At 35.7% G+C, this 27,342-nt stretch overlaps 1 protein-coding gene and 1 long non-coding RNA gene across 4 annotated transcripts in view; one reads left to right on the top strand and one right to left on the bottom strand.

The window, feature by feature from the left end:
- Positions 1–27,342, top strand: part of MDGA2 (MAM domain containing glycosylphosphatidylinositol anchor 2) — a 782,196-nt gene that overhangs the window by 303,734 nt on the left and 451,120 nt on the right. For all 3 annotated transcript variants that reach the window (XR_005363220.1, XR_005363219.1, XM_038544626.1), the window contains exon 2: positions 26,882–27,021. Coding sequence is in view for 1 of the 3 variants with exons in the window: in XM_038544626.1 (XP_038400554.1) it covers positions 26,882–27,021 (140 nt within the window). In the remaining 2 variants the exon portion in view is untranslated. The remainder of the gene's footprint in view (positions 1–26,881; positions 27,022–27,342) is intronic.
- Positions 365–27,342, bottom strand: LOC119872854. Its single transcript, XR_005363221.1, has 5 exons — positions 27,234–27,342; positions 26,991–27,066; positions 25,696–25,798; positions 1,055–1,112; positions 365–647 (listed from the first exon to the last, which is right to left on the bottom strand). It is a non-coding gene; the product is annotated as an uncharacterized LOC119872854 (long non-coding RNA).

Below are 27,342 nucleotides of genomic sequence, written 5' to 3'. Positions count from 1 at the left end.
CTTTCTATTGATGAGTGTCAGATGCTATGCTTGTTTCTTATATTCACATAGGCCTTAATTTACATTATTTATTTTTTTAATTTACATAATTTAATGTCAAGAACAAGACTGGTATATATCAAAAACAAATGGCTGGATATTCATCCATTAGTGACTCCATTCACACTCTCCACTGTTGTCTCCCTTCCTCTGTTCCTTGAGAAGCTGACCTGTGTGGGCTGACTCCAGTGGGCCCCCTTATCTTCCAGCTTCTAATTCCATTAGACTAGTGAGACCAAAGGGGATGAGATTGGTTTGTAGGAGACTAAGAATTTATTCACCTAGCTTACTCTCTGAGGAAGCCACAGTTTGTTAGTAGCTCCATTCCTCTGCCTTAACAATGGCCCTTGTTCTGGTGCCCTGTCTGGCCACTGGTCTAGCCAGGTGTAGATATCCTTGTATCTTCAGACCCCGGTTAGGGATTGGCTTCCCACTTTCACTAGTCCCACTCTTTTACTTCCTTGCTTTTTCCTTATCTTTGGCCTTTCCTTGGTAAACAGTCTCTTCATTAATACATCTTTAATCATGCTTTTTGAGAGCGGCATACGATTCCTGACAGGACCTTGACTGATAAAAATGTCCTCGGTGAAACAAAATTAATGATTTCTCTGTAGAAAGAAACGAATAATACATTATTCTACTCCAGGGATCGTTAACACTTAATATCTCTATTTTTAAAGCCAAGACAAGCTATAACCGATTTGCTTGAATTTCTCTCTGTGATTAAGAGTTTATCAGAATGCTACAATGGTGTGTGTATGTGTATACTATTGTATTCGCCTAAGGGCAGAGTAATGCTGCGGCTTGCATTTCAGAACAGCTGATGTAACCGCATAATGGAGAGTGGCTTGAGAAGGGATAAAAACTAAAGGCTGAACAGCTATTCAGAGACTGTTGTGTAGTTTAGGTAAGAGATGAGAGTAACTTTGACTAGGTCAGTGGTAGGAAAATGTAGTGGAAAGGAATACTTTAGAAGGTATTTAAGGCAAAGAATAGTACAGTGGTTACTTCTTACCAGCTCTGTGACCCTGGGCAGGTTCTTTTACTTTTCTGAATCTCTATTTCTTCTCTATCTGCAAATTGAGGAGAATAGTACCTCTATCAGAGAAGTAGTGTGAGGATTAAATTGATATGTATAATGTACATAGAACAGTTCCTAGCACATGGCAAGCATATAACATCCACTTTAAATATTACTAGTAGTATCTTTATGGATGCCGAATATGGGTGGAGAGAATGTGTCTGGATAATACAATTCAATGGAGTATGTGATTTTCGACATCATTCATCATTCTGCTGAATAGATGATTTAGCAGAAATTTGAGATCTTTAAGTTTTTCTGTTAATTCCACATAAATTTATTTTCAGATTCACATTGCTTCCATCTTGCATTACTGTCTGTTGCTGTCATCCCCATGCTTAACATATAGCTAAATAAAACCCACATTCCTTAGTCTAGAATTCCAAATGCATTTGAGGGATCTTCCACACCGCCTGTGTCTTTTAAAAAAAAAAAGATTTTATTTATTTGTCACAGGGAGAGAAAGAGAGAGCACAAGCAGGGGAAGAGAGAGGAGCAGAGAGAGAAGCAGGCTCCCCACAGAGCAGGGCGTCCTATGAAGGGCTCAATCCCAGGACCTTGGGATCTTAACCTGAGCCGAAGGCAGAGGATTAGCTGACTGAACCACCCAGGAATCCCTTGACCTGTGTCTTAACTGAGCCTTTTATCCCCAACAGAATCCCCCACAGTGGTCAAGGGCATTCTCTTGCAGTTCGTCTCACCTAAATTGGCCTCCTTATAACTTAATCTGATTTAGTCGTATGTATCCTCAGAAACCTTCTGTGGTTCCTTGTTTGTGCAGAGTATATGGTCTTAGATCCTGAATCCAGAATTCATAGCCCTCACTAGTTTGGCCTACCTGTCATATTGTTTGATTTTCTCATTCTCTTCCATTATTGGATATTTACATATCCTTCAGAGTTTTGATTTATTTTGTGGTAGCTATACCCTACACCTGATATCTATCCTCCTTTCCTGCACGTGCCCAATGAAGTTCTACTTGTCTTGAAAAGGTCAGCACAGTCCCAGTTTCTCAGAGAGATCACCTTCAGAATTCCTCCTGTTTTCATTGTGTTTCTTCCTCCCTTTTCCCTTTGCTATGCTAAGTGAAGATCTATTACAGTACTTTCCAAAGTGTTTTTGTATTAGGAAACAGATTCTCAGATTTTATTGTGAATGTCAGTCATTAATACAGCTTCTTGGGTCACCCGATCCAGAAGATAGACTCTTTAAGTCTGCAGGTTTAAAAAAAAAAAAAAAAAGTCTGCAGGTTTTAATGCAGATGCTTATCTTAGGATGATAAATGGTCAAAGAGAAAAAGGATTGACCCTGCCTGTCACCCAGCCCCACAGCTTCTTCTCATGGCATGAAGCCATGATTCTCATGATTGAGATGTCTGCTTTCTGGGATGAGTGAATGGTACAATCATCCCAGTGACAGATTCATGACTAAGCATTGCTGAATTCTCCATTTCAGTTTCTTAGTTAAGGGTAATTTGAGAAATCAAGTCAGATCCTGAGTGTCCAACCCCCAAATCAGAATCTGTGACCTGTCATGCCCATATCTTCCATGTGATTTCCCGATCTCATTCTTAGCACATTCTACTTCTTATTCTTTCCTATTCCCTCTGCTGCTTAGGCTCGCCTGTACTTCCAAAATTTTGCTGGGACACTGTTGTCATGCCCTGTTATTTAGTCTTGTAATAGTACTCTTCTGTTTTTTCTTAAGATACATGAGCCTATTTTTCCTTGCTCTGTCTCCCCCAAGTTTGCTTTGTCATATATGGAGCCTGCATCTTTTTTATTTAATTATTCTGAAGGCTGTGTAATTTCCCCTCCCTCCCTTCTCACTCTCCTCTCCTTCACTTCTTCATATGATGCTGAACATTGATAGCACTTTGCATCATTTCTTTTCTAACCAAGGTAAGATAACTAGTGAGCAGAAATCAAGACAAAACCCTTCACATTTTAAGAATTTCAAACAACTTCTAAAAGATGACAATTTAAACAACTTACAGAACTTACACAACTTAAACAACTTATATCTGAATCTAAATGAGGCAGACAGAGGTTCCTGGTGAAAAAATAAATGTGAATGAATTTCCTTTGCATAATCATCATATTTGTCAAGCAAACCAGAAAGGAAAAAGTCATGAAAAAATTTCTTGTAATAATTTTGGTAAAACAATGATTTGGTTCAACACTTCTTGGCCAGAAAGTCCACAGAAAATTCCAGGGTCTGTACTAATTTGCACTGAAGAAAGAAAATATTCTGACTTTCTCTAGATAAAAGGTAACTGTAATATTTTCTGAGTGAGGGATCCCTGGGTGGCGCAGTGGTTTGGTGCCTGCCTTTGGCCCAGGGCGCGGTCCTGGATATCCAGGATCAAATCCCACGTCAGGCTCCCGGTGCATGGAGCCTGCTTCTCCCTCTGCCTGTGTCTCTGCCTCTCTCTCTCTCACTGTGTGCCTATCATAAATAAATAAAAGTTAAAAAAAATATTTTCTGAGTGATTAATATAATGTCATTTTTAACATGCATTCCCAGTGATTCTGATACAGCTGGTCCATGGACAACAATAATGCATTTACTCTTCTTTCTTTTTAAATTTATTTTTTCTTTTTTAAAAGATTTTATTTAAATTCAAGTTAGTTAATATATGATGTATTAGTAATTTCAGGGGTAGAATTTCATGATTCATCAGTTGCATTTAACACCCAGTGCTCATTACATCACATGCCTTCCTAATGCCCATCACCCAGTTACCTCATATTTGTCTTTTCTAATTATATTTTGAGCTACAAGAGAAAATGTTTTATACAATTTTGTCTTATAGATCTTAATACATTTTGGATAAAGTATCTGCTCAATTAAGTATTTCCTACATTGAATTGAATGGAATTATTCGGCATTGAGTTTTTCTAATACCTATTTCTTTCATGCTATTTCATGCTCTTATTCTTACTACATTCCTTTCTAGTTAATTTTACATTCCCTCTGTTCCTATTCCCACCTCACTTATGCCAACCTCCACTTTCAAGACTGCATTTTAAGCTAATTCTAACTGAGGATGCCATTTCAGTTGAAAATGTTTAGCAATTCTTTTAAAGTTATAGGCAACGTTTTTTTCTTTGTCTTTTTTCTTTTTCTCCTATTTAGGGAATGAACTGTTTATTTTATCACATCTATTAATCAAGTCTAGGCAAAGGTCACTTCAGAATAACTATGATTGAGCCCTTTATTTTGAATCTTTGCATAAAGTCACTCAAAAGTGTTATATGGAAGTATATGCTGTATACTATATACACGACTTAACAAAATTCATTCCAAAACAGTGGCTGGAGTTAATCTTTGAATGAGGAGAAGAATCTTATACTACTCCAGAATTTGCCCCTATGCTTCTCTGACAGTCTTAAGGCTTTCTCTCATTTATTATTTGAGGCAACCACAAACTTCCTATTAATACTAAGCAGTTCCCAAGGGAGAGAGATGTATGTGTTTGTGAGAGCAAGTGAGAGTTGTGCTAGAAAGCATGGTGACGAGGAGTGGTGTGGGGAGCGGTTATGCTAATATAATCCAATGCTGGTAAAATATCTCATGTATTTGTATCATGGCTCACGGTGCTGAAAAAATATCAGATTTTAGTTAAATAAACAAAATTTAAAAAATAATGCTAGTCTACACTTCATAAAATCTAGAATTATTGTACTCTGTCAATCCAAATGGAGAATCTGAATACCCACAGATGATGCATAAAATCTGAGATATGGATATGGCATTGAAATTACTTTTTTTTATATGCAAGCCATGTTTTTTTTGGGTAGTGTTGCATTAAAAGCCCTGCCTCCAAAAAAAATTTAAAAAAAAAAAAAAAAAAAAAAAGCCCTGCCTCCTCTATTCCAGCCTGTTCCTGAAGGATAAAATCAGATTGAGTTGTTTCTCCAGGATCTGTATCTCCTTATCAGGTTGCTTGAGTTCATTAAATTTTAGCAGTAAGTTTTATTTTTCAGTCTGTTATTTTCTTTCTAGAGATCACTAATACTAAAATAATGATAATGATGATGATGATGATGATGGAGCAGTAACAAATTACATTGCAAACCTATTTCCCAAAACTGCTATCAGATGCTGACCTAATTTTGACACTTCAAAACATGTCAGTAAAGGAAGATTAAGGAAGAAAAAATATTATTTTATATGTAGGGCCCCTTGGCTCCTCCCCTTACAACTGGTTAGTCTGCCATTTATGGCAATTTCTGCTGCCTAAGTTTTTAAAAACACATGCTTTGTGACATATGGGCCCCTGTCTGATCAGTCTGTGTCTCTGATGACAGGGAATCAATCCAAATAGAACACTGTGAATAGAAATACTTTTCTTTATATAGAATATCTTGGAATCTCTCTATTTCTTTCCTTACTCACTTTACTATTACATGTGAAGTTCAGTATTTTGGAAAAAAGTCATTTTTAGCATTTTAATAACAAACAACCTAGCTATTTCTGTCTAAGTAAAATGCATCAGGCAGTTATAAAATCATAATTTCCAGAACTGAAAGGGGCCTGTTAAATCATTACAAAACAAATTATTAAACAATTGCTATTCTCTTTCTGAAAATAGTGATCAATAGCTATTAATGGCAGAGAAGATGAACAAAGGAGATATCAATTTTCCAGACTAAAATATTGTAGGAGCTTATTTTGGTAATGTAGTGTGACTACATCCTTATAAAGATCTTGTGTCCTTTTTTATAAGCATCTTTAACTTGTATAGCCAAACTGTTACTTGTTACATAGTATGGCAATTTTTCCTTTTTCTCTGGCTCAGATAAAATCATAGTAAGTTTAGTACCACAGAGTACTGGATAACTGTTAGTTAGCTTTAATAGTTCTTGCGAGATCTTTCTGTAGTACAGGAGGATCCACTCAAAAGGAGAAGATAACCTCATTCCCAGTTTGAGGACAACTGGCATTGAACACTGGCAAGGCCAGCAGCCTGATGTCGGGTTTCAGTTGACAGTCTTTAAGGCAACCAGGGTATGACAACTAGCAGTGGAATGCATCTTTTGGTCAAGACATTTCATTTGATAAATAAAATTTGTGGTAATTATTACATGTGATCTTAATGCTCTATTGAATACAAGCTATGTCAAAAAGCAATGAATTGAAAGACAAGTAAAAATACCAATAAACTATGTCCTAATTGCCATGACCTTGGTTAGTCCTGCCACCACACAAGAGAGAACCTCAACAGCCAATGTATAGGATTACCTAGAACTAATTGAAAATTCACCTTGGGGTTTGTGTGTGTTTGTGTAGGTGTGTGTGTTTGTGTAGGTGTGTGTGTTTCCACTCTCAAGCTAAGAAAGAAGAGCCAGCTAATCACTCAGAACCACAATCTACTCTATCTGCTTTCTTTCACCTTCAAATATGTCATTTTGAGACACATATGTGTTTTCTGTTTTTCCTGGAAAGGTGTAATCATTTCCATAGTATTCCATAGAGTGTTCTTAGAACTCCTCTGACAATGAAATCTGTGCTTATGTCCCCTTTGGCCTTTAACTCTTATAAGTTTTGGGTTAGTTTTATATGGGTTAAGTGTTTTACGAGTAAATGGCAGAGATAGATGGCTTTCTCCTAACTTTAGTATAAATACAGATACTCAAGTTAGTCTTAAATCTCTTAAATCCAGGCTATTCCCCTCCAGGAAAAATAGAGGAGAATTTATGTTTTTGATAAAATTTTTAGATTTTAACTATTTCTCCTTTATTCTTACTGCATTTAAGGATAAAATAATGGACTTCTCTACTCAGAAAACTCACGTTTCTTTTTTAATAGCATTCTTGGAGATTGAGACTGTGATATTCATCATGCTATCTAAAAGAAGGAAGGAAAGAAGGAAGGAGAGCAGAGAGAAAAAAAATAGCACAGGAGGGAAGGGAGAGTGGAAGAAAGAAGAAAAAAGAAGGGGACAGGGAGGAAGGAAAGATGAATGGATGTGTTGCTATCCCCTATCCATTTTGGTGACTGTATCATCACATTATCAGGGAAAATGCCAAGTTGTGAACATCTCACCTCTCCCATTAATTGTTCAGTAATGTATTAGTTTCCTAGGGCTGCCATAAGAAAGTACCACAAACTGGGTGGCGTGAGTAATAAGAAATTTATTGTATCACAGGTCTGAAGGCTAGAAGTTTGAGATAAAGGTATTGGCAGGATTGGTTCCTTCTGAGGGCTGTGAAGAAGAATCTGTTTAATACTTCTTCCCTAATTTCTGGTGGTTTGCCGGCGATCTTTGGTGTTTCTTGGCATGTCTGGATGCATCAATCACCTCAATCTCTGTCTTCCTATTCACATGGTGTTCTTCTGGTGTGTATGTCTGTGTCCAAATTTCGCCTTTTGATAAGGACATCAGTTACATGAATCAGGGCTCATTCTAATGACTTCATTTCAACTTGATTACCTCTGTTAATTTCTACCTCTAAATAAGGTCACATTCTGAAGTATCGGGGGTCAGGAATCCAACATATTTTGGAGGGGTTACGCATTCAGTCTATAATAAATAACATCTTTTTTGTTATAATACAACAACTTTGAAAGCATTTGAAGTATGATTCTTTTACTGCTGTCATAACCCAACATAATTCAAGGTAGTAGGCTATAATGTTACCTTATCCCCACCGCCCCCCCCCACATCAAAATTAGTAGTTTAAGACATCAGTGAATATATCCATCATTGAAAAATAAACCTCTGCTAATTTTTAGCAGGTCTACAGAAAATGTAGAGATGAACCTGAAGAGATGAAATATCCCTGACACCTTCTTTCTGAAAATTGGAGTTCAGTAGCATGTGCTGATTGAAAATGGGGTATACTTTCAATTTTTTAGTTTATAAGATATTGATGTACTAGAAGGACTGACATAAACTTAACAGGCTAATAAATATCTAACTCTAGGTAGAAACCATTTCATTATTTGAAAGCCGATAGAATTTTGTAGATTATAATAGATATTTTACAGTTTGTGTGCAAGTCGGAAATGTACCATTTCAAAGACTGATTGGGAAGAGATGGTTGATTTGAATTTTGTCAAGCTCAAGGATATTATTTATAAATGTCAGTATTTGTGCTTTGCCTTCATAAGGCAGATAGTCTGTTGTTCTAGTCCAGAATAACAGATGACTGAAGATCCACCAGCCAGTAAGAAGGATATTGTAATGTAACACTTAGTAAAGATATTATATTATAAATCACAATATGCATTTTAAGCAGCACATTCTAAGATATTTCATATGTAGAAATAGCCACATAATAAAGAGACTATGGGGAAGATAGCAAAAGGCTGTGCCTTCAGGCTAAGGAAAATTATGATGTAAATTATTTTATCAGGAAAGATATGAACCTAAATTAGTCCCATTTGTCAGAATGACAATCAGTGAGGAAAAGATAGAACTTTTGAAAATAATCATCTGAGTAATCTGTAAAATTATACTTCTAGAGTATGTATATAGTCAGGAATTATGTGTAGCTTTTTTGCAATGACCTTCATTCCTTCCTCCCTTTCCTCCCTCTTTTGTACTCTATGTCTTTCTATGCTGTTGTTTTTCACTGCATCATACATTTATTCAGTAAACATTTAAAGAAATGTATCATGTGCTAGACACAGTGGTAAGCATTTGGGATATAATGCTGAGTAAAATAAGTCACAGTTCCTGCTATTATGGAGTTTACTTCTAACTGGAGGAGACTCACATAATTAATAATAACCACATAATTACATTATGGAAGTGTATGTAGAATTGTATCTATGATGAGTGCTATGAAGAAGAGGCCCATGTTGTTCTGAGGGCCCATGAGTAAAGGATTTGATTTATTCAGAGGAGCCAGGGAACATGTTCCTGGGGTGAAAACACTGGAAGGAGTTGTAAACAATAACTAGCATAAGGTCAGAGGAAAGGACTTTGGAACCAGAGAGAACAATATGGGCAGAGGCTTTGGGCCAGGATGAAATCCGGCAAGTTCAGGGACTGGAAGGGAGATGAGGAGAGTTTGAATGCCATGTGGAAGCAGGGAAAGAATTATCAGGGTTTCCACAATCCTAGTCATAGCCATTTTATTTTAAAAGCATTAGGGAACCACTGAGGATTTTGTTTTGTTTTGTTTTTCTGAGGATTCTTAAGTAAGGAATTGATACAGTCATTTCAAAATACCACTAGTGTGTTGTCTGGAGATGCAATTGGAAAGGGGTCATCAGAATGATTTTGTAGTCGCCTGCATGACAGATGATAGTGGCTTGGGATGGTATGCTTGTGCTGAAACTGGAGCAAAAGAGTCAATTAAGAGGAAAAGTCAACAGCTCTTGGTAATGGTGTCAAGGGTGAGGTCTAGGTATCTAGTACAGGAAATTTTTCTGATGGTATTGCCATCCAATGACACAGAGAAAGCTGAAAGAAGACATCTTTTTTGAGTAGTGAGAGGTGTTGAGTTATGGCTATATTATATAATATAGGTAAATTAATTTAGGTAATACCTAAATTATAGGTATATATTATATATTTTGGATGTATTAGAATATATTAAGATATTCAAGAGAAACTGTCAAGTAGACAGTAAGATTTAGGGACCTGGAGGGCAAGACCACAGTCTATGTTGGCAGTTTGAATTTGTGAGCCATCATATAGATGATACCTTGGCCAAATCATAGGTTAATGCTTGTGTACTCTAGAATAAGAATAGATGAGAAGAGTCTAGAGTAGAACAGGCCTTACAGTGTTTGACACTTTTTCCTAGATAACCAAATTGAGACCCCTCCGCCTGTAAATGGCTTATGGAAAATAAGATTGTTCCAGGGGAAGACTTCCTCAGTGCTGACAAGCACTATAGGAAGCTTTTCTTGAGAAAATATAATTGGAAGCTTTAGACAAACTCTTTCAGAAAGTATAAAAGCCCTTACCTCCTCAGCATGCTGTTTAGCAGTCTCCATTTCAAGAATGTTAAAAGGTCACATATCTTAACCTGTCATCTTATATGAAGAAGAAAAAAATAGGGACAAACGTCACGCCAACCTGAATTTTTATTTGAGGTTCTCGTGGGCATATGTATACATATATCATATCAAAGACTTTGTACTTAGATCTCTCAAAATTATTTTTCATTTACTTAAAGAGAAAGTTTAGCCTCTGTACTAAACCCTAAGTAAAAAGAAAAAAAAAGATTCTGAGCATCTCTAAAAATATTTATTATATTCAATTTTTCTCTAATGTCTCATCAAATAGAGTTGAAGCAGAGGTATTCATGTTTCAATGCTATTGAGGTGCTCTTCTAAATGTTTGACTAGAGATTGTAATCTGAATTATTATTGTGTGAAGCCATTAATTTGCTGTCATATTTGATATACTAATGTAGGTCAGTGACAAAACACCACTTAAAGGTACTGGTAGCTAATAGGAACATATCGACATGAGAACCTGTCAAAAGGCCTTTAATTGGAAATTAAGGAACATTTGATATATGTCAAAATAGCTCTGGATTTAGACCCTCAGATCTCTTGTTCTAAGCCCTTATTTAAAATAGAGGCTTCATCTGCATAATAACATTTTTGGCTTGTGTCATTCCTCCATTATTCATTTTAGTTCTTGAAACCTCAGTATTGAAAATGTCATTTTATAATTGTTTGGTATGTCTTTGAAATTTTTGCAAATGTTTGTGGGTTTTTTTTAAGATTATCGTAGCAAAGCAAATGCATGCTTTGCACTTTGAGTATTAAAATATATTTCTAAGAATGCTGATTAGGTGATTAATTAGATAAAAGCCTATCTGAAATACTTCTCTGTAAATATACCTACTTGTTATTCACTAAGTTTTTTTTCATTTTTATTTATTTAAAAATGGTTTATGATACTAAGTCAATTTATTCTTGAAAAGCACCAGTTTCAGTTGAAATTTTCAGCTATAATTTTCATTTATTTACTTTATCAATGGGCCTCAAAAAGAGACGTTTAGATTTGTTGACAAATTTGATCATTTCATTATGTGGACAGTTTGTCTAAAGTTAGTATCATTTTTACAGATTTTTTTCATTTTGTTTTAGGTAAATTACTGGGAAGAAAATGTAATGATTTTACTAATTAGCAGTAATATTCCTTCAACGTTTGTTGCATACATGGAAATTTCAGGCTGCCAACAACTAAAACTTTGAATGCTTAGTGCTATGAGCCAGGTGCCAATGTAATCTTCAGATACACATTATCGAATATGATTGCTACAGCAGTGTGAAGTAAAAAGTTTTATTGTTCCCATTTTATACACAAGGAAGGCAAGACTACCCAAGATTTTATGCTAGTATTTCCAACGCAGGAAACCCAACTTCAAACCCAGTACTTTATTTATTTATTTTTAAAGATGTATTTATCAATTTATTTAGAAAGAGAGTGAGAAAGAGCATGCAGGCCTACACTTAGGCGGGGGGGGGTGGGGCAGAATGGGAGAGAGAGAGAGAGAGAGAATCTGAAGCAGAATCCAAGTGCAATGCCAATCCCAATGTGGTGCTCGATCTTACGACCCTGAGATCATTACCTGAGCTGAAATCAAGAGTCCTAACACTTAATTTACTGAGTCATCCAGTGTCTCCTATTTATTTATTTATTTTTTTGAGGTTGGGGGGAGAGAGAGAGAGAGAGAGAGAATGCACACATGCATGCAGGAGTAGAGGGGAAGAACAGAGAGAGAAGACAGAGAATCTTAAGCAGACTCCATGACCAACATGGAGCCTGACTTGGGGTTTGATCTCATGACCCTGAAGATCATGACCTGAGCTGAAATCAAGAGTCAGACATTCAACTGACTGAGCCACCCAAGTGCCCCCAAACCCAGTACTTTAAATTAGCAACATTAGAAAGATTAAACTTTTTTATCTCTAGGAACATTTTTTTTTTTAGATTTTATTTATTTATTCATGAAAGACAGACAGAGAGAGAGAGAGAGAGAGAGACATAGGCAGAGGGAGAAGTGGGCTCCATGCAGGAAGCACAATGCTGGATTTGATCCCGGGACTCCAGGATCACACCCTGAGCCAAAGGCAGACGCTCACCCGCTGAGCCACCTGGGCATCCCTAGATACTTTTCTTAATAAAGATTTTATTTATTAATTAATTATTAGAGAGATAGAGAACAAGCATAAGCAGGGGGCAGGGGCAGAGGGAGAGGGAGAGGCCTAGTATGGGTCTTGATCCCAGGACCCTGAGATCATGACCTGAGCCAGAGGCAGCCTCTTTACCTACTGAGTAACCCAGGCACCCGTGGAGACTTTTTAATTAAGGGGATACATACACATTCATTGTTTTTATTTACCAATAACGTTAAACAAGTGTGGGAGAAATTACTTGTGGCAGAAAATTGCTGTTGAAAGAATAAATTCCAGTTTTCTTTGCTTAAATCTTTGACAGTTTTAGTGATTTATTTAAATTATATTGATAATGTAAAATTATAATATTTGCCTTGGTAAGGTAAATCCCTAAGGAGAGTGGGCCAGTAAAAGTTGAGGTGTAAGATAATACATGAGTGATGATTCATTATAGGGCACCTGGAAAGGTGGACACAGCTAGTGATCTGAATCACAATTAGCTTCGTCATTCATTGGAATTTTATCTATCAAACGAACTTGGCAGGGCAGGGAAGACAGTGGGATATTTAAATCCAGAAACATAATTTAAGAAAAATCAGAAGACTCTAAATCAATTTTTTTAAATGGCCCTAAGTTCATGAGGAAAAAAAAAAAAAAAACAGATAAATAAGCGCCACCTTTATTCATTGAGATTAAGAAAATTAGTGCAATTGTGAAGTAGAAGCAAAGAATGTATGTTTTTGAGATTGCCAAAGCTTAAGATTTAAAGAAAAATATAAGGTGAATGATATTTACTAAGAATTGCTTATGTTTCACATTGCATGATTTAGACAGATGTTTTTACTTTGGCTCTTATGGTACCAAGTAATTTTTTTTTTAAGATTTATTTATTTATTCATGAGAGACAGAGAAAGAGAAGCAGAGACATAGGCAGATGGAGAAGCAGGCTCCTCAAAGAGAGCCCAATGTGGGCTCAATCCGGGATCCCGGGTTCCGGGATCATGCACTGAGCCAAAGGCAGACGCTCAACCACTGAGCCACCCAGGTGTCCTGGTACCAAGTAATTTAATAAAAATATGTTTTTCCTATCAGTATATACATGACTGATAATTTTATTTCTGTATTCCCTTCTTTCTTCCTAAATTCCAAAGATATAAAGGAATATCTGGCCTTTTAAAAATGAAGTTGCAGCATGGCAAAATGAAACAAAACAAAATTTGTTTTTTAGAGTAAAATTAAAAATAGACTTTGAAATTTACTAAGCCTCACTGTAAAGTGTCTCATTTTGTTAAATGGAAATAAAAAAATATATACATTTTTGAGTTAGAGAACTAGAGATTGTCAAAATCACATGTGTTACCCATGTTCTGGTGTTTGCTAAATTCTCAGTCCGGGAGAGTGGAGTCTGACTCATTCTTGCTTAGTGATAATCACTCTTCTGCTCTGTTTAGAAGGGGACTTTGGGTGTGGGTCACTGTCACACTGATTTCTGCATTCTGGGTTCTGAAAGGCATTTTTCTGACAGGCTGGGGACGTTGTCCTTCTTGGGGTTAGTCACAAGCAGTGGCAGTGATTTCTCAGTGGAGAGAAACATTGGGGAAATTGGCAGGCCAAATCCTAAAGATTCTCTGCCTGCCATTGCCACTCTGGAAGAAGCAAATTGAAGTTTTCATTTTTGGCATATTCTGTAGTAAATCTCATTTGTTTCCTTGATGAGCTAGACTGGAAGAAATAATGGCCATCTCTAAATACCCAATTTGTGATTAAGGTAACAGCACAATGATGAGATAAATTTCATTTTAGTTAGTATTTGCTGCATGTAGCTTTGTTAAGTTCTTTCCAAGAAAGCTGAAAAACTCTTAATTTCAGATAAGGACAAGTGTATTTAGGTATACATTTCAGCCTGAAGGGGTAAAAAATGATGTAATAATACCTGTAGTTTCAGGACTCCTGATCTCATAAGATGCAGTGATAATTCATAAGAGGCAAGGAAGATGTGGTTCAAAGAACCTTGGAGGGTTCACTGACTGCATGATACATGGCTTCTGACATTATTAGGAGGAAGCCATTTCACAAGTTTGATTTAGAGGGAAAAGACCTAATCAAAGGTTTTAAAGATTAAATGCTGCTCTCTCTTGCAGTGTTACAGTAGTTTCTGTCTCCTTCACTGTGCCCCCACACTGACTCAATGCCCATAAAGAACAGTGCCATCAAAGCAAGAGTGTGTTTATTTCAGATTTTTGTTTTTGTTGTTGATAGTCTAAGGCTTAGCCCTAGAAGTTTCTGGAGTAGTTATTTTTTATTTTTCTAAAATATACTATTTGGAGACATGATTCAACTTTTAGTCAGAAACCATTTGGGAAGTACCATAGGATCCAATAGAAAAGTTGTGTATAGAGTATCTCATTCATACCCTGGGGCTGGGGATGCAATTCCCCATAATATTTATCTTCAAGTTGAGGTACCCAGCTTAGTTCATACAAATCCCTGTGAGCAAATTATGAGATTAATGAAATGTTTGATGGGCTTTCAAATATTCCCACTGTGCAGATCAGCTGCCCCTGAGAAATACCAGGAAGAATATGGTGAAGGGTTGATGTGAGAATGTCCATGTAGATACAGGAGGGTGTAGATTACTGGTGGCTGACTCAGACTGGTTCCTCTCGGGCATACACACATACAAGAGGTCATCAGATGTTCTATTTTGAGAAAAAAAAATGTTAACAACCTTAGATTCAGTGAAATGTGTATTTTTTCCATCTATAAAACATACAAGAGTATTTAAGGTTTTAGCTGTAGATATTAGTAGATTATACTTCCAGGTGAAAACAATGAAAAGTATATCTGATGAACTTCAAAGTTGCAAATGTAGAAAGCTTCATGTAATAAAACTTCAAATTTTTATACTATTTCCCTTAAGAAAAATAGGACACAAAAATGTCATTTTGTGGAAGATATTTAGATTAATATTTTGCTGTTATGTGTTCAGTTTTCTATAAAGTTAAGACCTTGATTGGAGAATGACATTACAAGATCGTTCTTTTATACAAAAACATTATTGCTTTTACTGTTGTTTTAGCATTACATTTTAAATTGCACTTTGCATTACTGCTTTCTTTTTTTTCTGCATTACTGCTTTTTGTATTTAACTTCAAAGTTTCTTGTACATAATTATATTATTATTATTATTGAAGGTGATTTTCTTTTCTGTTCTTTTTTTGCTCTTCTTCATGTGTTTCACTGTTTTTCTACACACCCCACTCTGGCCCCCAGCAGTTTGTCCTCTGCATTTAAAAGTCTGGTTTTTTTGTCTCTTTTTTCTCTTTGTTCATTGTTTCTTTTTTTTAATTATTTTTAAAAAGATTTTATTTATTTATTCATGAGAGACACAGAGACAGAGAGAGAGGCAGAGACACAGGCAGAGGGAGAAGCAGGCCCCATGCAAAGAGCCCGACGTGAGACTTGATCCCTGGTCTCCAGGATCACACCCTGGACTGAAGGCGGTGCTAAACTACTGAGCCACTGGGGCTGCCCTCATTTATTTCTTAAATTCCACATATGAGTGAAATCTTATGGTATTTGTTTTTCTGTGGCTGACTTATTTCAGTTAGCATTTCACTCTGTAGGTCTATCTGTATTATTGCAAACAGCAAGATCTCACTCCTTTTTATGGCCAAGTAATATTCCTGTGTGTGTATATGTGTGTGTGTATGTGTGTGTATACCACCTCTTTACCCATTTCCATTTATCTAGGGATGAACACTTGGGCTGCTTCCATAGCTTTGTTGTTGTAAATGCTGCAGTCAACATAAGGGTGCATATATCTTTTCAAAGTGGTGTTTCCATTCTCTTTGGGTTAAGTATCCAGTAGTGACATCAGTGGATCATATGGTAGTGTTATTTTAAATTTTTGAAGAACCTTATTATTCTCTTCCACAGTGGATGCACCGATATGCATTCCCATCAACAGAGAACAAGGATTGCTTTTTCTCCACATCCTCACCAACACATATTATTTCTTGAATTTTTGATTTTAGTCATTCTGACAGGTGGACGGTGATATCTCATTATGACTTTGATTTGCATTCCCCTGATGATGAGTGATATTGAGCATCATTTCGTGCGTCTGTTGGGCATCTCTATGTTTTCCTTGGAAGAATATCTGTTTAGATCTTCTACCCATTTTTAATCAGATTATTTGTGCTTTTTTTATTTTGAAAGAGAGAAGGGAGGAAAAGAAGAGGGAAAGTGGGAGAGAAAATCATATGCAGGCTCCATGCCTAGCACAGAGCCTGATGGAGGGCTTGACTCTATAACCCTGAGGTGAGGAGCTGAGCCAAAATCAAGAGCCAGATGCTTAACTGACTGAGCCACCCAGTGCCCTATTTATGCTTATGTTTTTTGATGTCAAGTTGTATAAGTTCTTTATATATTTTGGTAAGTTCTTTATATTTTATAATCCCTTATCAGGTATAATATCATTTTCAAATATCTTCTTCCATTCAGCAAGTTATCTAGTTTTATTGTTTTCCTTCACTTTGCAAAAGCATCTTATTTTGGTGTAGCTCTAGTAGTTTAATTTTGCTTTTCTTTCCCTTACCTGAGAAGACATATCTAGAAAAGTGTTTTTATGGCTAATGTTAAAGAAATCATTGCCTTTGTTTTCTTCTAGGGTTTTTATAGTTTCAAGTCTCACATTTAGGTCTTTAGTCCATTTTGAATGTATTTTTATGTATGGTGTAGAAAAGTGGTCCAGTTTCATTCCTTTACACATAGCTGTCCAGTTTTCCCAGTATCATTTGTTGAAGAGACTGTCTTTTCTTCATTATATATTCTTGAACACTTTGTAATAGATTAACTGACCATATAGACTACGGTTCATTTATGTATTCTTTATTCTGTTCCATTTATCTATGTGACTGTTTTTGTGCTGAGGTACTATTTAGAGTAGTCTTATAGTATATCTTGAAATCTGGGATTGTGATACTTTCAACTTTCTTCTTCTTTTTTTTAAAAAGATTTATTTATTTATTTGTAGAGGTTGGGAGTTGAGGGACGGAGGGAGAGGGAGAGTGAATCTCAAGCAGATTCCCACTGAGCACAGAACCTGACATAGCACTTGATCCCACAGCCAGGTGATCATGACCTGAACTAAAGTCAAGAGTTGAAAACTTAACCAACAGACCCACCCAGGCTCCCCTAACTTTATTCTTCTTTCACAGATTACTTTGGCTATTCAGAGTCTTTTGTGGTTCAATACAAATTTTAGTAGTATTTGTTTTAGTTCTGTGAAAAATCTGTAATACAAATTTTAGTAGTATTTGTTTTAGTTCTGTGAAAAATCTGTTGGCATTTTAATTAGGGATTGCATTAAATCTGTAGGGTAGTATAGATATTTTAACAATACTGGCTTCTCTAATCTATGAATATGGAATATCTTTCCATTTGTTAGTGTCATCTTCAGTTTATGTCATTAGTGGTTTAATGTTTTCAGAGTACAGGTTTTTCACCTCCTTGGCTAGGTTTATTCCTGGTTATTTTATTATTTTTGCTGCATTTGTAAATGGGATTGTTTTCTTAATTTCTCTTTCTGCTACTTCATTATTCATGGATAGAAATGCAACAGATTTCTATATATTAGCTTTATATTCTTCAACTTTACTGAATTCATTTATCAGGTTTTGTAGTTTTTTGGTGGTCTTCAGGGTTTTCTGTATAGAATATCATGTCATCTGCAAATAGTGAGGATTTTACTCTTCCTTACTAATTTAGATGCCTTTCTTCCTTGTTCAAGTGCTGTGGCCAGGACTTCTAGTACTGTGTTGAATAAAAGTGGTGAGAGTGAACATCCTTGTCTTGTTGCTGATCTTAGAAGAAAAGCTCTGTTTTTCACCGTTGAGTCTGATGTTAGCTATGTTTTTTATAGATGGCCTTTGTTATGTTGAGGTATGTTCCTTTTCAACCTACTTTGTAGATGGTCTTTATTATGAATGGATGTTGTACTTTGGCAATTTTTTTTCTGTATATATTGAGATAGGCATATGGTTTTTTAACCATTTTCTTTTTTATGTGATAGATCACACTGACTGATTTGTGAATATTGAACCACTTTTGCATCCCTGGAATAAATCCCACTTAATTGTGGTGAACATTTTTTTAATACATTGTTGGATTTGTTTTGCTAATATTTTGTTGAGGACTTTTGCATCTGTGTTTTTCAGAGCTATTTCATATACATAATTACATTGTTATTGAAGGTTATTTTCTTTTGATGACAAACTTTCTTCCATCTTAAATAGTATCTATTGCATATAAACAGATAAGTTTAAATTTTTAATTCAAACTGCTTTAAATTCCTGGCTAACATTAACCTAAAAATATCAACACCTGTTATTTAGAAAACATTAATAGCTCCTTTCTAAAACTAAAGGCTTCAAGGTTTAATTTTCTTACCTTGGGCTTTGGAGTGTCTCTCAGGGAAGTTCAATTAATTTATAACAATGCTACTCAACATGCACTGAAGAAATGATGCAAATATTCAAAACTTTTCAAAATATTAAGAGTCTGTTACCAAAATCATATGAGATAGATGTGATATCTTTTAAAAAGATTTTATTTATTTATTTCAGAGAGAAAGAGAGAGCATGTATGCATGAGTGGGGGAGGTGCAAAGAGAGAGAGACAGAGAAAGGGTGAATCTTCAGCAGACTCTCCACTGATCATGGAGCCTGACATGGGGCTGAGTCCAGGATCCTGAGACCGTGACCCGAGCCAAAGTCAGCTGCTTAACCAGCTGAGCCACCCAGGCGTGCCTAGATATGATTTTCTTTTGAGTAAATCCAGCATAATCAATAGGATCTTAGTACTTTTATTTTATAGGTCATCAAATTAAATGTGAAAAATTATTTCTCTCTAATAATATGGGACTATTGTGTTAACCAAATATCAGGGTTGAGGGGAAAGAGGTAGGGAAATAAGTTCACATTGATGCTGAAATAGAAGCTAATTAAAAGTAACTGATGAATCAGACAACTCAAATGAGCTAAAAGGTAAATTATTTATTTTCTTGAGCTAAAAGCTGAGTAAAAATAATCTGTATGTTGTTTTTGTATCAAAATATTGCCCTATTTGGGGTTACTTAAATGACAATGACAGAAGGATTTTAACTATTTTTTGAGGACTATTAGAATATACATACAAATTGAACATTCTGTTTATGTGCATGTTTGGATGTGTGTTTATATTCATAAGTGTGGTAAGTATATTAGTGGGATGTAATAAGTTTATATTGTTTTGAAATGTAGAGTAAGAGTATAATTTCCTAAGATCTTTACAATTTCATGGAAGCAAAGGCAGATAAATTAAGATTGAAGGAGACACAAAAGATCAAAATAATGACAAAAAAATAGCACTTTACCATCTCCTCTTTTCCTGCCTTATTCTTTTATAAATACAAGCAAAAGACAGAATCCAAGCTGCTGTGGTCTGAGGATTGCAAAGCAGGTGCAGAAGGATGGCTTACAGAGTGTACCGTTATTTCTGATCACTAAACTGTAAAGGAAAGACAAGAGGAGGCTGCAGTGGGAGGAAAAAAAATGCTGTTGTTTTATCTCTATATTTAAAATATGGGTTCATGTAAGCATATTTATATGCTGGGGCAATTAACCTTGATTGTATTTTTATAGAAGGGATTCGATAGTTTTGCAAGAGATTTCTGCATATGTGGTACAAAAGTTGGCAAAGCTAAACCTGTACAAGAGGAAACAGGAAAAAAAAGGAAGGAAAAGAAAAAAAAAGATGGAATTTTAGGGAAGTTAATTTTAAAATAACGATGAACGACAGTAGAAAATAATATTGCAAAAATTGGGCCTGTGGGAAATACAAACATTATGGTTTTATTCTTACACTGTAAATTGTCTTTGTGATACTGAGATGGTGGTATAATATTGTTAAAGTATTCCATTTTATATTTGCCATTCTATTTTACACATAGGTAAAACTCAATAGAAGTTTTGCTTTTTTCCCCACACTTGGTGACCTACTAAGACTTTTCTCCTTCTCAATCAAACCTTATTATCTCATTTGTCTTTTGCTCCACTACTCTACCACCATATCTCACTCAAAATTCACAGACGCCATCCTAGCTGTCATAGGCAATGACCTTTTGCCTGTGATCTTCCTAATTTACAACTTTGTTGTGACAATTTTGGACAGTTCACCATGCTTCAGCTTCTCTTTATGTAACTGTTAAAGCCCTGCTTTTTCTTTGTTTTCCTTCTATTTCTGTGACTTTAGAAACATAAGTCTTTTTCTATCGCCTTTATTAAGAATTCATGCTACTCATGTTTCTATCATTATCCTCTTAATTTCTCATTCTACATTCTCTGTTTTAGAGATTTCTAGTATTCTCTTGTCAACCACCCACTATTATTTAGAAACTCTAAATTTTTGTGTCCAGAACTGATTTTTCGGCTAATAATCAGCTTATCATCAGCATCTTCACCTCCTCTCTCAGCTCTTCCTACTTTCTTCTTCCCTATCTGTGTTTGTGATATCAGAATATGTAATATAATGAGCCTAAGGAGAAGGATATTAAACAAAGGGTTATAAACAAGAAGAAGAATAATTATGGACTATGCCTATAGACACAATATTTAATTTAAAAGTTGAATTGGGAGATCTTTGTGAAAAAAGGTGGGAGGAGAAGACTTATCCAGTACCTTAAACTAGTAACTCGGGTAGGAAAGACAAAATAAGAAAGGAAAACATCATGTTTTTATTTTTAGAATTAGTATTCAAATGTACTATATTGGAGATTGTGAAATAAGCAGAAGAGTCCAATTATTGGCAATGTTCATTAGCTAAATGTAAGATATTGCAGAAAACTGAGAAGTGTTTTATGAAAGCAGGTAATCACTTAAATCAATAGAAGAATGGAAAGAAATTTGGTTATTGTTATGTTCACTTTAAAAGCATAACCGAATACTTGCTGAGAGAATGGTGTTAGTAACAGTGTCAACTGTATTATTTCTTGCCGCATGAAAGCAGTAAGGTGTGAGACATCCCCTGTGTCTCTCTGTCTCTGTGTCTCTGGGTTTCTGTCTCTTGACAGAAAGTGTGAAGGATGCTTGTGCAGAGTGGTTCACTGATGTCTTCTGACAGTGAGCATCCCTCTCTCTACACTGCCTATCCCAGGAGATCTGTGACCTATGTCAAAAATAAGCTGTCTTGACCTGGTGTTGAAGAGTGTCAAGATTATATTGGCAACTTGAATTCCCAGAGAGTTGTTGCATCAAGGATTTGAGGGATTTATCAAAGTACAAAGCTCTTACTTGGGGTTCTTAGATGAGAGGAAACTCCTAATACCAAACCTATTTACTGGCTATTAACAGTGTATCCTTCAGGAACAGTGCCTGCTGCCTGAAAAAGTGTTATCTTTCAAAAAAGCTCACCCTGATTTGGACTCAGAATTCCTCATCTCAAAATCACCCACTTGAGAATAATGTGGAGTCCGTAGTGATCAAGAGAGCATTTTCTTTCTTTCTTTTTCTTTCTTTTTAAGTGGGGTCTGAGCTCAACATGGGGCTCAAACACATGACCCTGAGATCAAGAGTTGCATATTCTACCAACGAGTCAGCCAGGTGCTCAAGAGAACATTTTTCTCTTAAAAACATGATCTTTTCGGGCATCTAGGTAGTGCAGTCAGATAGGCATCTGACTCTTGGTTTCGGCTCAGGTCATGGTCTCAGGGTTGTGAGATCGAGCCCTGCGTTGGACTCTGTGCTCAGTGTGGAGTCTGCCTGTGATTCCCTCTCCTGCTCCTCTCCCCTGATCTCTCTCTCTCTCTCAAAAAATGAATAAATCTTTTTAAAAAATCATCTTTCACCTAGTTAACTGAGGTATAAACTTCAGTGTCATCTTAACTCCTCTTCCTTCACCCCACTTCTGTTAACCTTCAATTCCTGTCTTACAAAACCTCTAAAGTAGGTCTCTGCCCTCATTTCCATTCCCAGAGCTATGCAGCATCTCTGCTATGTCTGGAGACATAATGGCAACTTGAGAGAGTGGCGCCAGTGTCAAAATTCAGAGTAAGTTATAAACTACATGGACCACATTTTAATGTAGTTATTTCCTAAACACTGCAGGCAGTCTCTTACAGACGTGCCGTGCCTTTGAACACACTGCTTCCTCTCTCTGGAATGCCCTTCCCCTTTGTTTCCAACCACATGTATCTTTCCAGTCCTATGTTACATGTCATTGACTCCGTGAAACAAGTTAGAACCCTCCAGGCAGATTTAGGCATCTTCTGTTTTGTCCTCTTACACTACTCTTCACTTCGTTCTGTTAAGTACATACCCCATTCAACTTCAATCTTCCTTCCTTCCTTCCTTCCTTCCTTCCTTCCTTCCTTCCTTCCTTCCTCCTTTTTTCCTTCCTTAGAAATTGTATAGACCCAATAGGCTGTAAGCTGCTAAAAGGTACAGCTCAAAGCATTAATTTTTATAGCCCCACAACATAGCCTCAGGCCTTGTCTATAGTTGTTCAGTAAATATATGCTTGAAAGTCTGTGTATGAGAATGAAAGCCTACAAGTGCTCCTGGTTGTTGCCATTGGAGAATAATTTATTTATTTGTGTTCTTTCTCTGACAGAATACAGACAGAATTTGGTTTAACTTTCGAAAGTATACACTAACAAGGTAAAAGAATATCTCTCTTTTGCCCTTTTAGGCTGACCTTTTGAACCCAAAGCCAATTCACTCGAATTAAGGGAGTTGATGTGATTAGTGTTAAGAAAGATTTTATGTAATGGGATTTGGTTTACTTCAAACAAATGTGGATGAATATGAGTCTCATGCAATATTTTAACATTTTAATTCATTGCTGAATCTATAGGGCAAAGGGGATCATAACCCTTAGTCCAATTGCAGGATGATGAATTGAGGCTTTTTTCAACAAAGCAGAGGATAAAAGATTACTTGCTTCGGTTATAGTACTGGAAATTGCATTTATATTTAGAGTAAGTAAATTCAGTATGTAATAGTTGATATGTTTCCTAAAATAGGATGTTGGTGTCATTATAGTGATATTTACTAAAATATAGATTACAAATTAATTATTAAATTAAATTATTAAATATAAACCTAGTCTGTGCTCTGAATCATGTGATATGAAGCAGATGCCTAAAGGGGTGCTCATCCTGGCAATGATGTGCTTAATATACAGTTAGAGCGTTAAGAAAAAGGAGAATAACTGGACAGTACCTATCTCCGGAAGACAAGAAAAGAGAATCATTGCTAAATAATCCAAGAAAGTGTCAGGAGCATTGATCTAAATATCAGTCTGGGAATTCTAGATGGGAGAATATTGTGAGTAAAGGCTCTCATGTCTTATGTATAGTAATTGCTCAAAAAATATATGTTTGGAAGTCTGTATATGAGATCAAAGGCTTGAAATCTCATTGCTTTTTACTTTCCCACTGATGTTGGGCTGATGTTACAGAAAAGTAGGATTTGGGTTCTATAGTCAGTTTGAGGACCTTTACAGAGCACCTAGAAGCATTAGACCTCTGGGAAGTGTCATAGAGAGACATCAGGAATCCTTAGGCAGGAAGAGGACATGATGAAAATAGGAATTAGAAAATATTTTGGCAGTTGTGAGATTTTGTGGGTTTGTCTGGGACTGGAGGCAGGATGGTGAATTGAAACAATGTTACATTGGTTGTTTGCAGCAATTATGATATTTATATTGCTCATCTACTTATGGTGCTCCAATGACATCATAAACAGTTTCTCAGTCTTTTTTTTTTTTTTATTATTCTCCTAGTCTATTGAATGTCTAGTTTAGGAGTTATTTAGAATCCTAATCTAACTATGTCAGACATTGTTTTAATAGCAAGAAGTAGTGCAAAAGAACAAAGGACCACTGGTTCTGCTCTCATTTAGGCCACAACTAGCTACAGGCCTGTGAGCAGGTCACTTGATGTTCTCAATTTGGAAATAAGAGCGTTGACCTGGATGAGCTAAGACCTTTTCAGTTGAGCTTTCTGCACACCAAAGGAGTCTTTGGAAGTTTCCAAAATATTCACCTTATCATTGAGCAGCGAAAAGTACTCAGCACATACTTAAATGCATACTAGGAAAAATGTATCTTCTACTCCTAAAATTTGGCAGAATATTCCATCCTCCCATAAGAGAGATGGTAGGTTCTTAATGATTACAATATATAGGCGATTCCCTTTCCAAGAATGTGTTAAAATATAGAAGAAAATAGCTGAAAATTAACCCTTCTAAATGAACACAATGTGCTTCCTGTATAATTTAAATGGTTTAAATAAAGCTACTTATTTGCATAATGATACTTTGGAAAGATGTATCTTAAAAATAACAATACTATTCGTTGATTTGAAATTAAAGCAAAGATAACATGTAAATTTATCTGGAAAAAAATGTGTGTCATGATACTCTATAATTAGAAGCATTAGTAAACATGTGCTATCACTTATGAAGCTAAATTTGGCATATTTCAAAGTAATGAATCTGTATTATCTATTTATATTTTGCAGATGTTTTGATTGTCATCAGTTTGTTAACCTCTATAATATGTATACAGTTTGTATGATAGATGTTTAAAAATAAGTAGCTCTCTAGTATTACTTATCTAAATTGAAGTTTAAATTTGATTACTGTAGGCAATGATTTATAGGAAACATTGTGTGAAATATATCAGAATGCTCAGAAAAACATTGCAGATAAGGATTTCTAAAGTCATAAAACTAAACAAATTATTAATGTCTAGACAGAGTCCAAAGACATGGTAAAAATTTATTTGATAAATAAGTTTTATAGACCAAACAAAACATTTGATTTGTTTGAGCATCATTTAATTTTTCAAACCAGTAAAATAATGCATAACATGAAGTTTAGTTACTTGAAAATATTAAAAGGAAAAGTATATTTTACCCCTTGGAGTATTTTCTTTAGTCAACAAATACTTACAAGATTTAGAAAATTATTCCTAGTATTCTGGTCTAAGCACTGGTATTGTTATCATTTTGGTGTTTGGCAAAAATGCAGATCCCTGGGTTTTTCTGTATATATATTTCTGGCCATGCCACTGAAATCTGTATTTTAAGCAAGTTTCGGGGGAGCTTTATGTGCATACTGAATGTAAAAACTACTAAATCCTCCTCTTATTCTTCTTCTGGAAATTTTTCCATCATTTGCTATGGAGCATTGGAGAATGGGATCCTGAATTTGAAAGTTGAAGAACAGAACTCTGCTTGGATATCCAAGAAAATCTTGAAATACCCAGTTGTTTTATTATCTATAAATAGGATTTTCTGCACTTCATTTCTGCTTGAAATTGAGAAGGATAATAAAATCTGTTCTTTTCAGTTGTTAAGTGCTATGAGTGTTCTATACATTTGGCTGCATAAAACAAAGCATTAGATATTGGAAACTTTCTTTTGTATTACTTACAGGATGCAGATTTTTCCAGTTTTCCCATAGCCTGTACTTTATATTCATTTTATTTCCTCCATAGAATCACCAAGTTTATCCAAATTCTGCAACATTCATGATCCTTTTAATGTTAAACAAAAAATTCCAAGTGTGTTCTCATTAATTTTTAAGCAACCATGGCCTCTGCTGACAAAAATGATGTTTAGGTTAAGATTGCTATAGGAAATTCTAGAGATTATTGTCCTTTACTTGTAGATCTAACCTTTCCACTAGCCTTTAATTAAAATAATCCTTTATTCTCCACTCCCAAATGTATTTTTTACAAACAAAATTGCTGAATTCACAAATGGGATGATATCCACTTTGAAGCTAATAACTGACAGTCATCCCTTGGGTGACAGGAAGCATATCCTATTATCTAATTGTTACTCCTGACCAAAAGAGTTTTCATATAGTGGATTTCCAATGACATGTAAATCACTGAATGCTCGTCAAGTTTTATTGGCCTTTGTGGTATTAAAAAAGGAGAATTATACTTAGGAATTTAGACAACTTCATGAAAACTAAATCTCTCCAATCACAATTTTATACTTGGGCATTAATGATTTATTGCCTTCTTCAGTGGCTTAATTCAATGATCATCTTTTGCTCATAGCAACACAGGAGCCTATAAATATTGAAAACTAAGTTGGCTTCAATTCCTACTATAACCAAATCTTCTCATTTGTTAGCTCCCTATTTGCATCATGAGACTTATTAAATGAATGGAAAACTGCCAATATCTTTCATTCAAATTCCTTTTTCCTTTCTAATAATCTTTTGAGTTTGCACTACCTAGATTTTGGACAGCATCCTTTACTATATTAAATTTGGGGTTTCAGAAATAAAAAGACCTGTCACATTTTAGCAGTCAGATTTTATCGTGTAGTCTTATAATGATGATGATTTCCTAAGTTACCAGTTTTCTCCCACCATCCTCTTCCCCTTTGCCATTTTCAGATTGCACTGGTGACTGTTAGATAAATTTGAAGCTTTCTGTACAGCAATATCTTTAATCCCGGGGGGTTGCTCAAAGTGTTAAGACTGATGGATCTGACTGTGGTAAAGTCTAATAAGAATTGCTCTTACAACCAGGGTGATTCATGGAAGGACGATTGACTTATTTTTTTAATGTATCTTGTCTCTCTTCTTCCTGACTCGACAGCTCCCCCAACGGTTCGTATCGTGCATTCAGGATTGGCCTGTAACATTGAGGAGGAGCGCTACTCGGAAAGGGTCTATACCATACGGGAAGGAGAAACCCTAGAACTGACCTGTCTGGTCACAGGACATCCACGTCCACAGGTGAGTCCCGAACCGTGTCATTAAGGGAAACTCTTTTTGACCTTTCTTGAAATCAGAAATGTATATTTTAGAAGATTTAGCTAATCGTGTGTGTGTGTGTGTGTGTGTGTGAGAGAGAGAGAGAGAGAGAGAGAGAGAAATTCAAGTAATTGTGTGTGTGCAATGCAGGATAAGGGTGGTGATATCTGAACATTCATGCTTGATCTACTCACTTGGATAAGATGAAGAAAGAAATTTTTGTTTTGGTATTGTGAGAAATTTGGGAGACACTTCTAAGGAAGCTGTTAAAAGACAACTACAAAAATATCTCAGTAAGATAAC

Source organism: Canis lupus, chromosome 8 (genome assembly GCF_011100685.1).
Source record: "Canis lupus familiaris isolate Mischka breed German Shepherd chromosome 8, alternate assembly UU_Cfam_GSD_1.0, whole genome shotgun sequence".
In the NCBI taxonomy this organism is placed as follows: domain Eukaryota; kingdom Metazoa; phylum Chordata; class Mammalia; order Carnivora; family Canidae; genus Canis; species Canis lupus.
The sequence above is the reverse complement of the archived record's forward strand: the minus strand, read 5'-3'. Positions and strand labels throughout refer to the sequence as shown.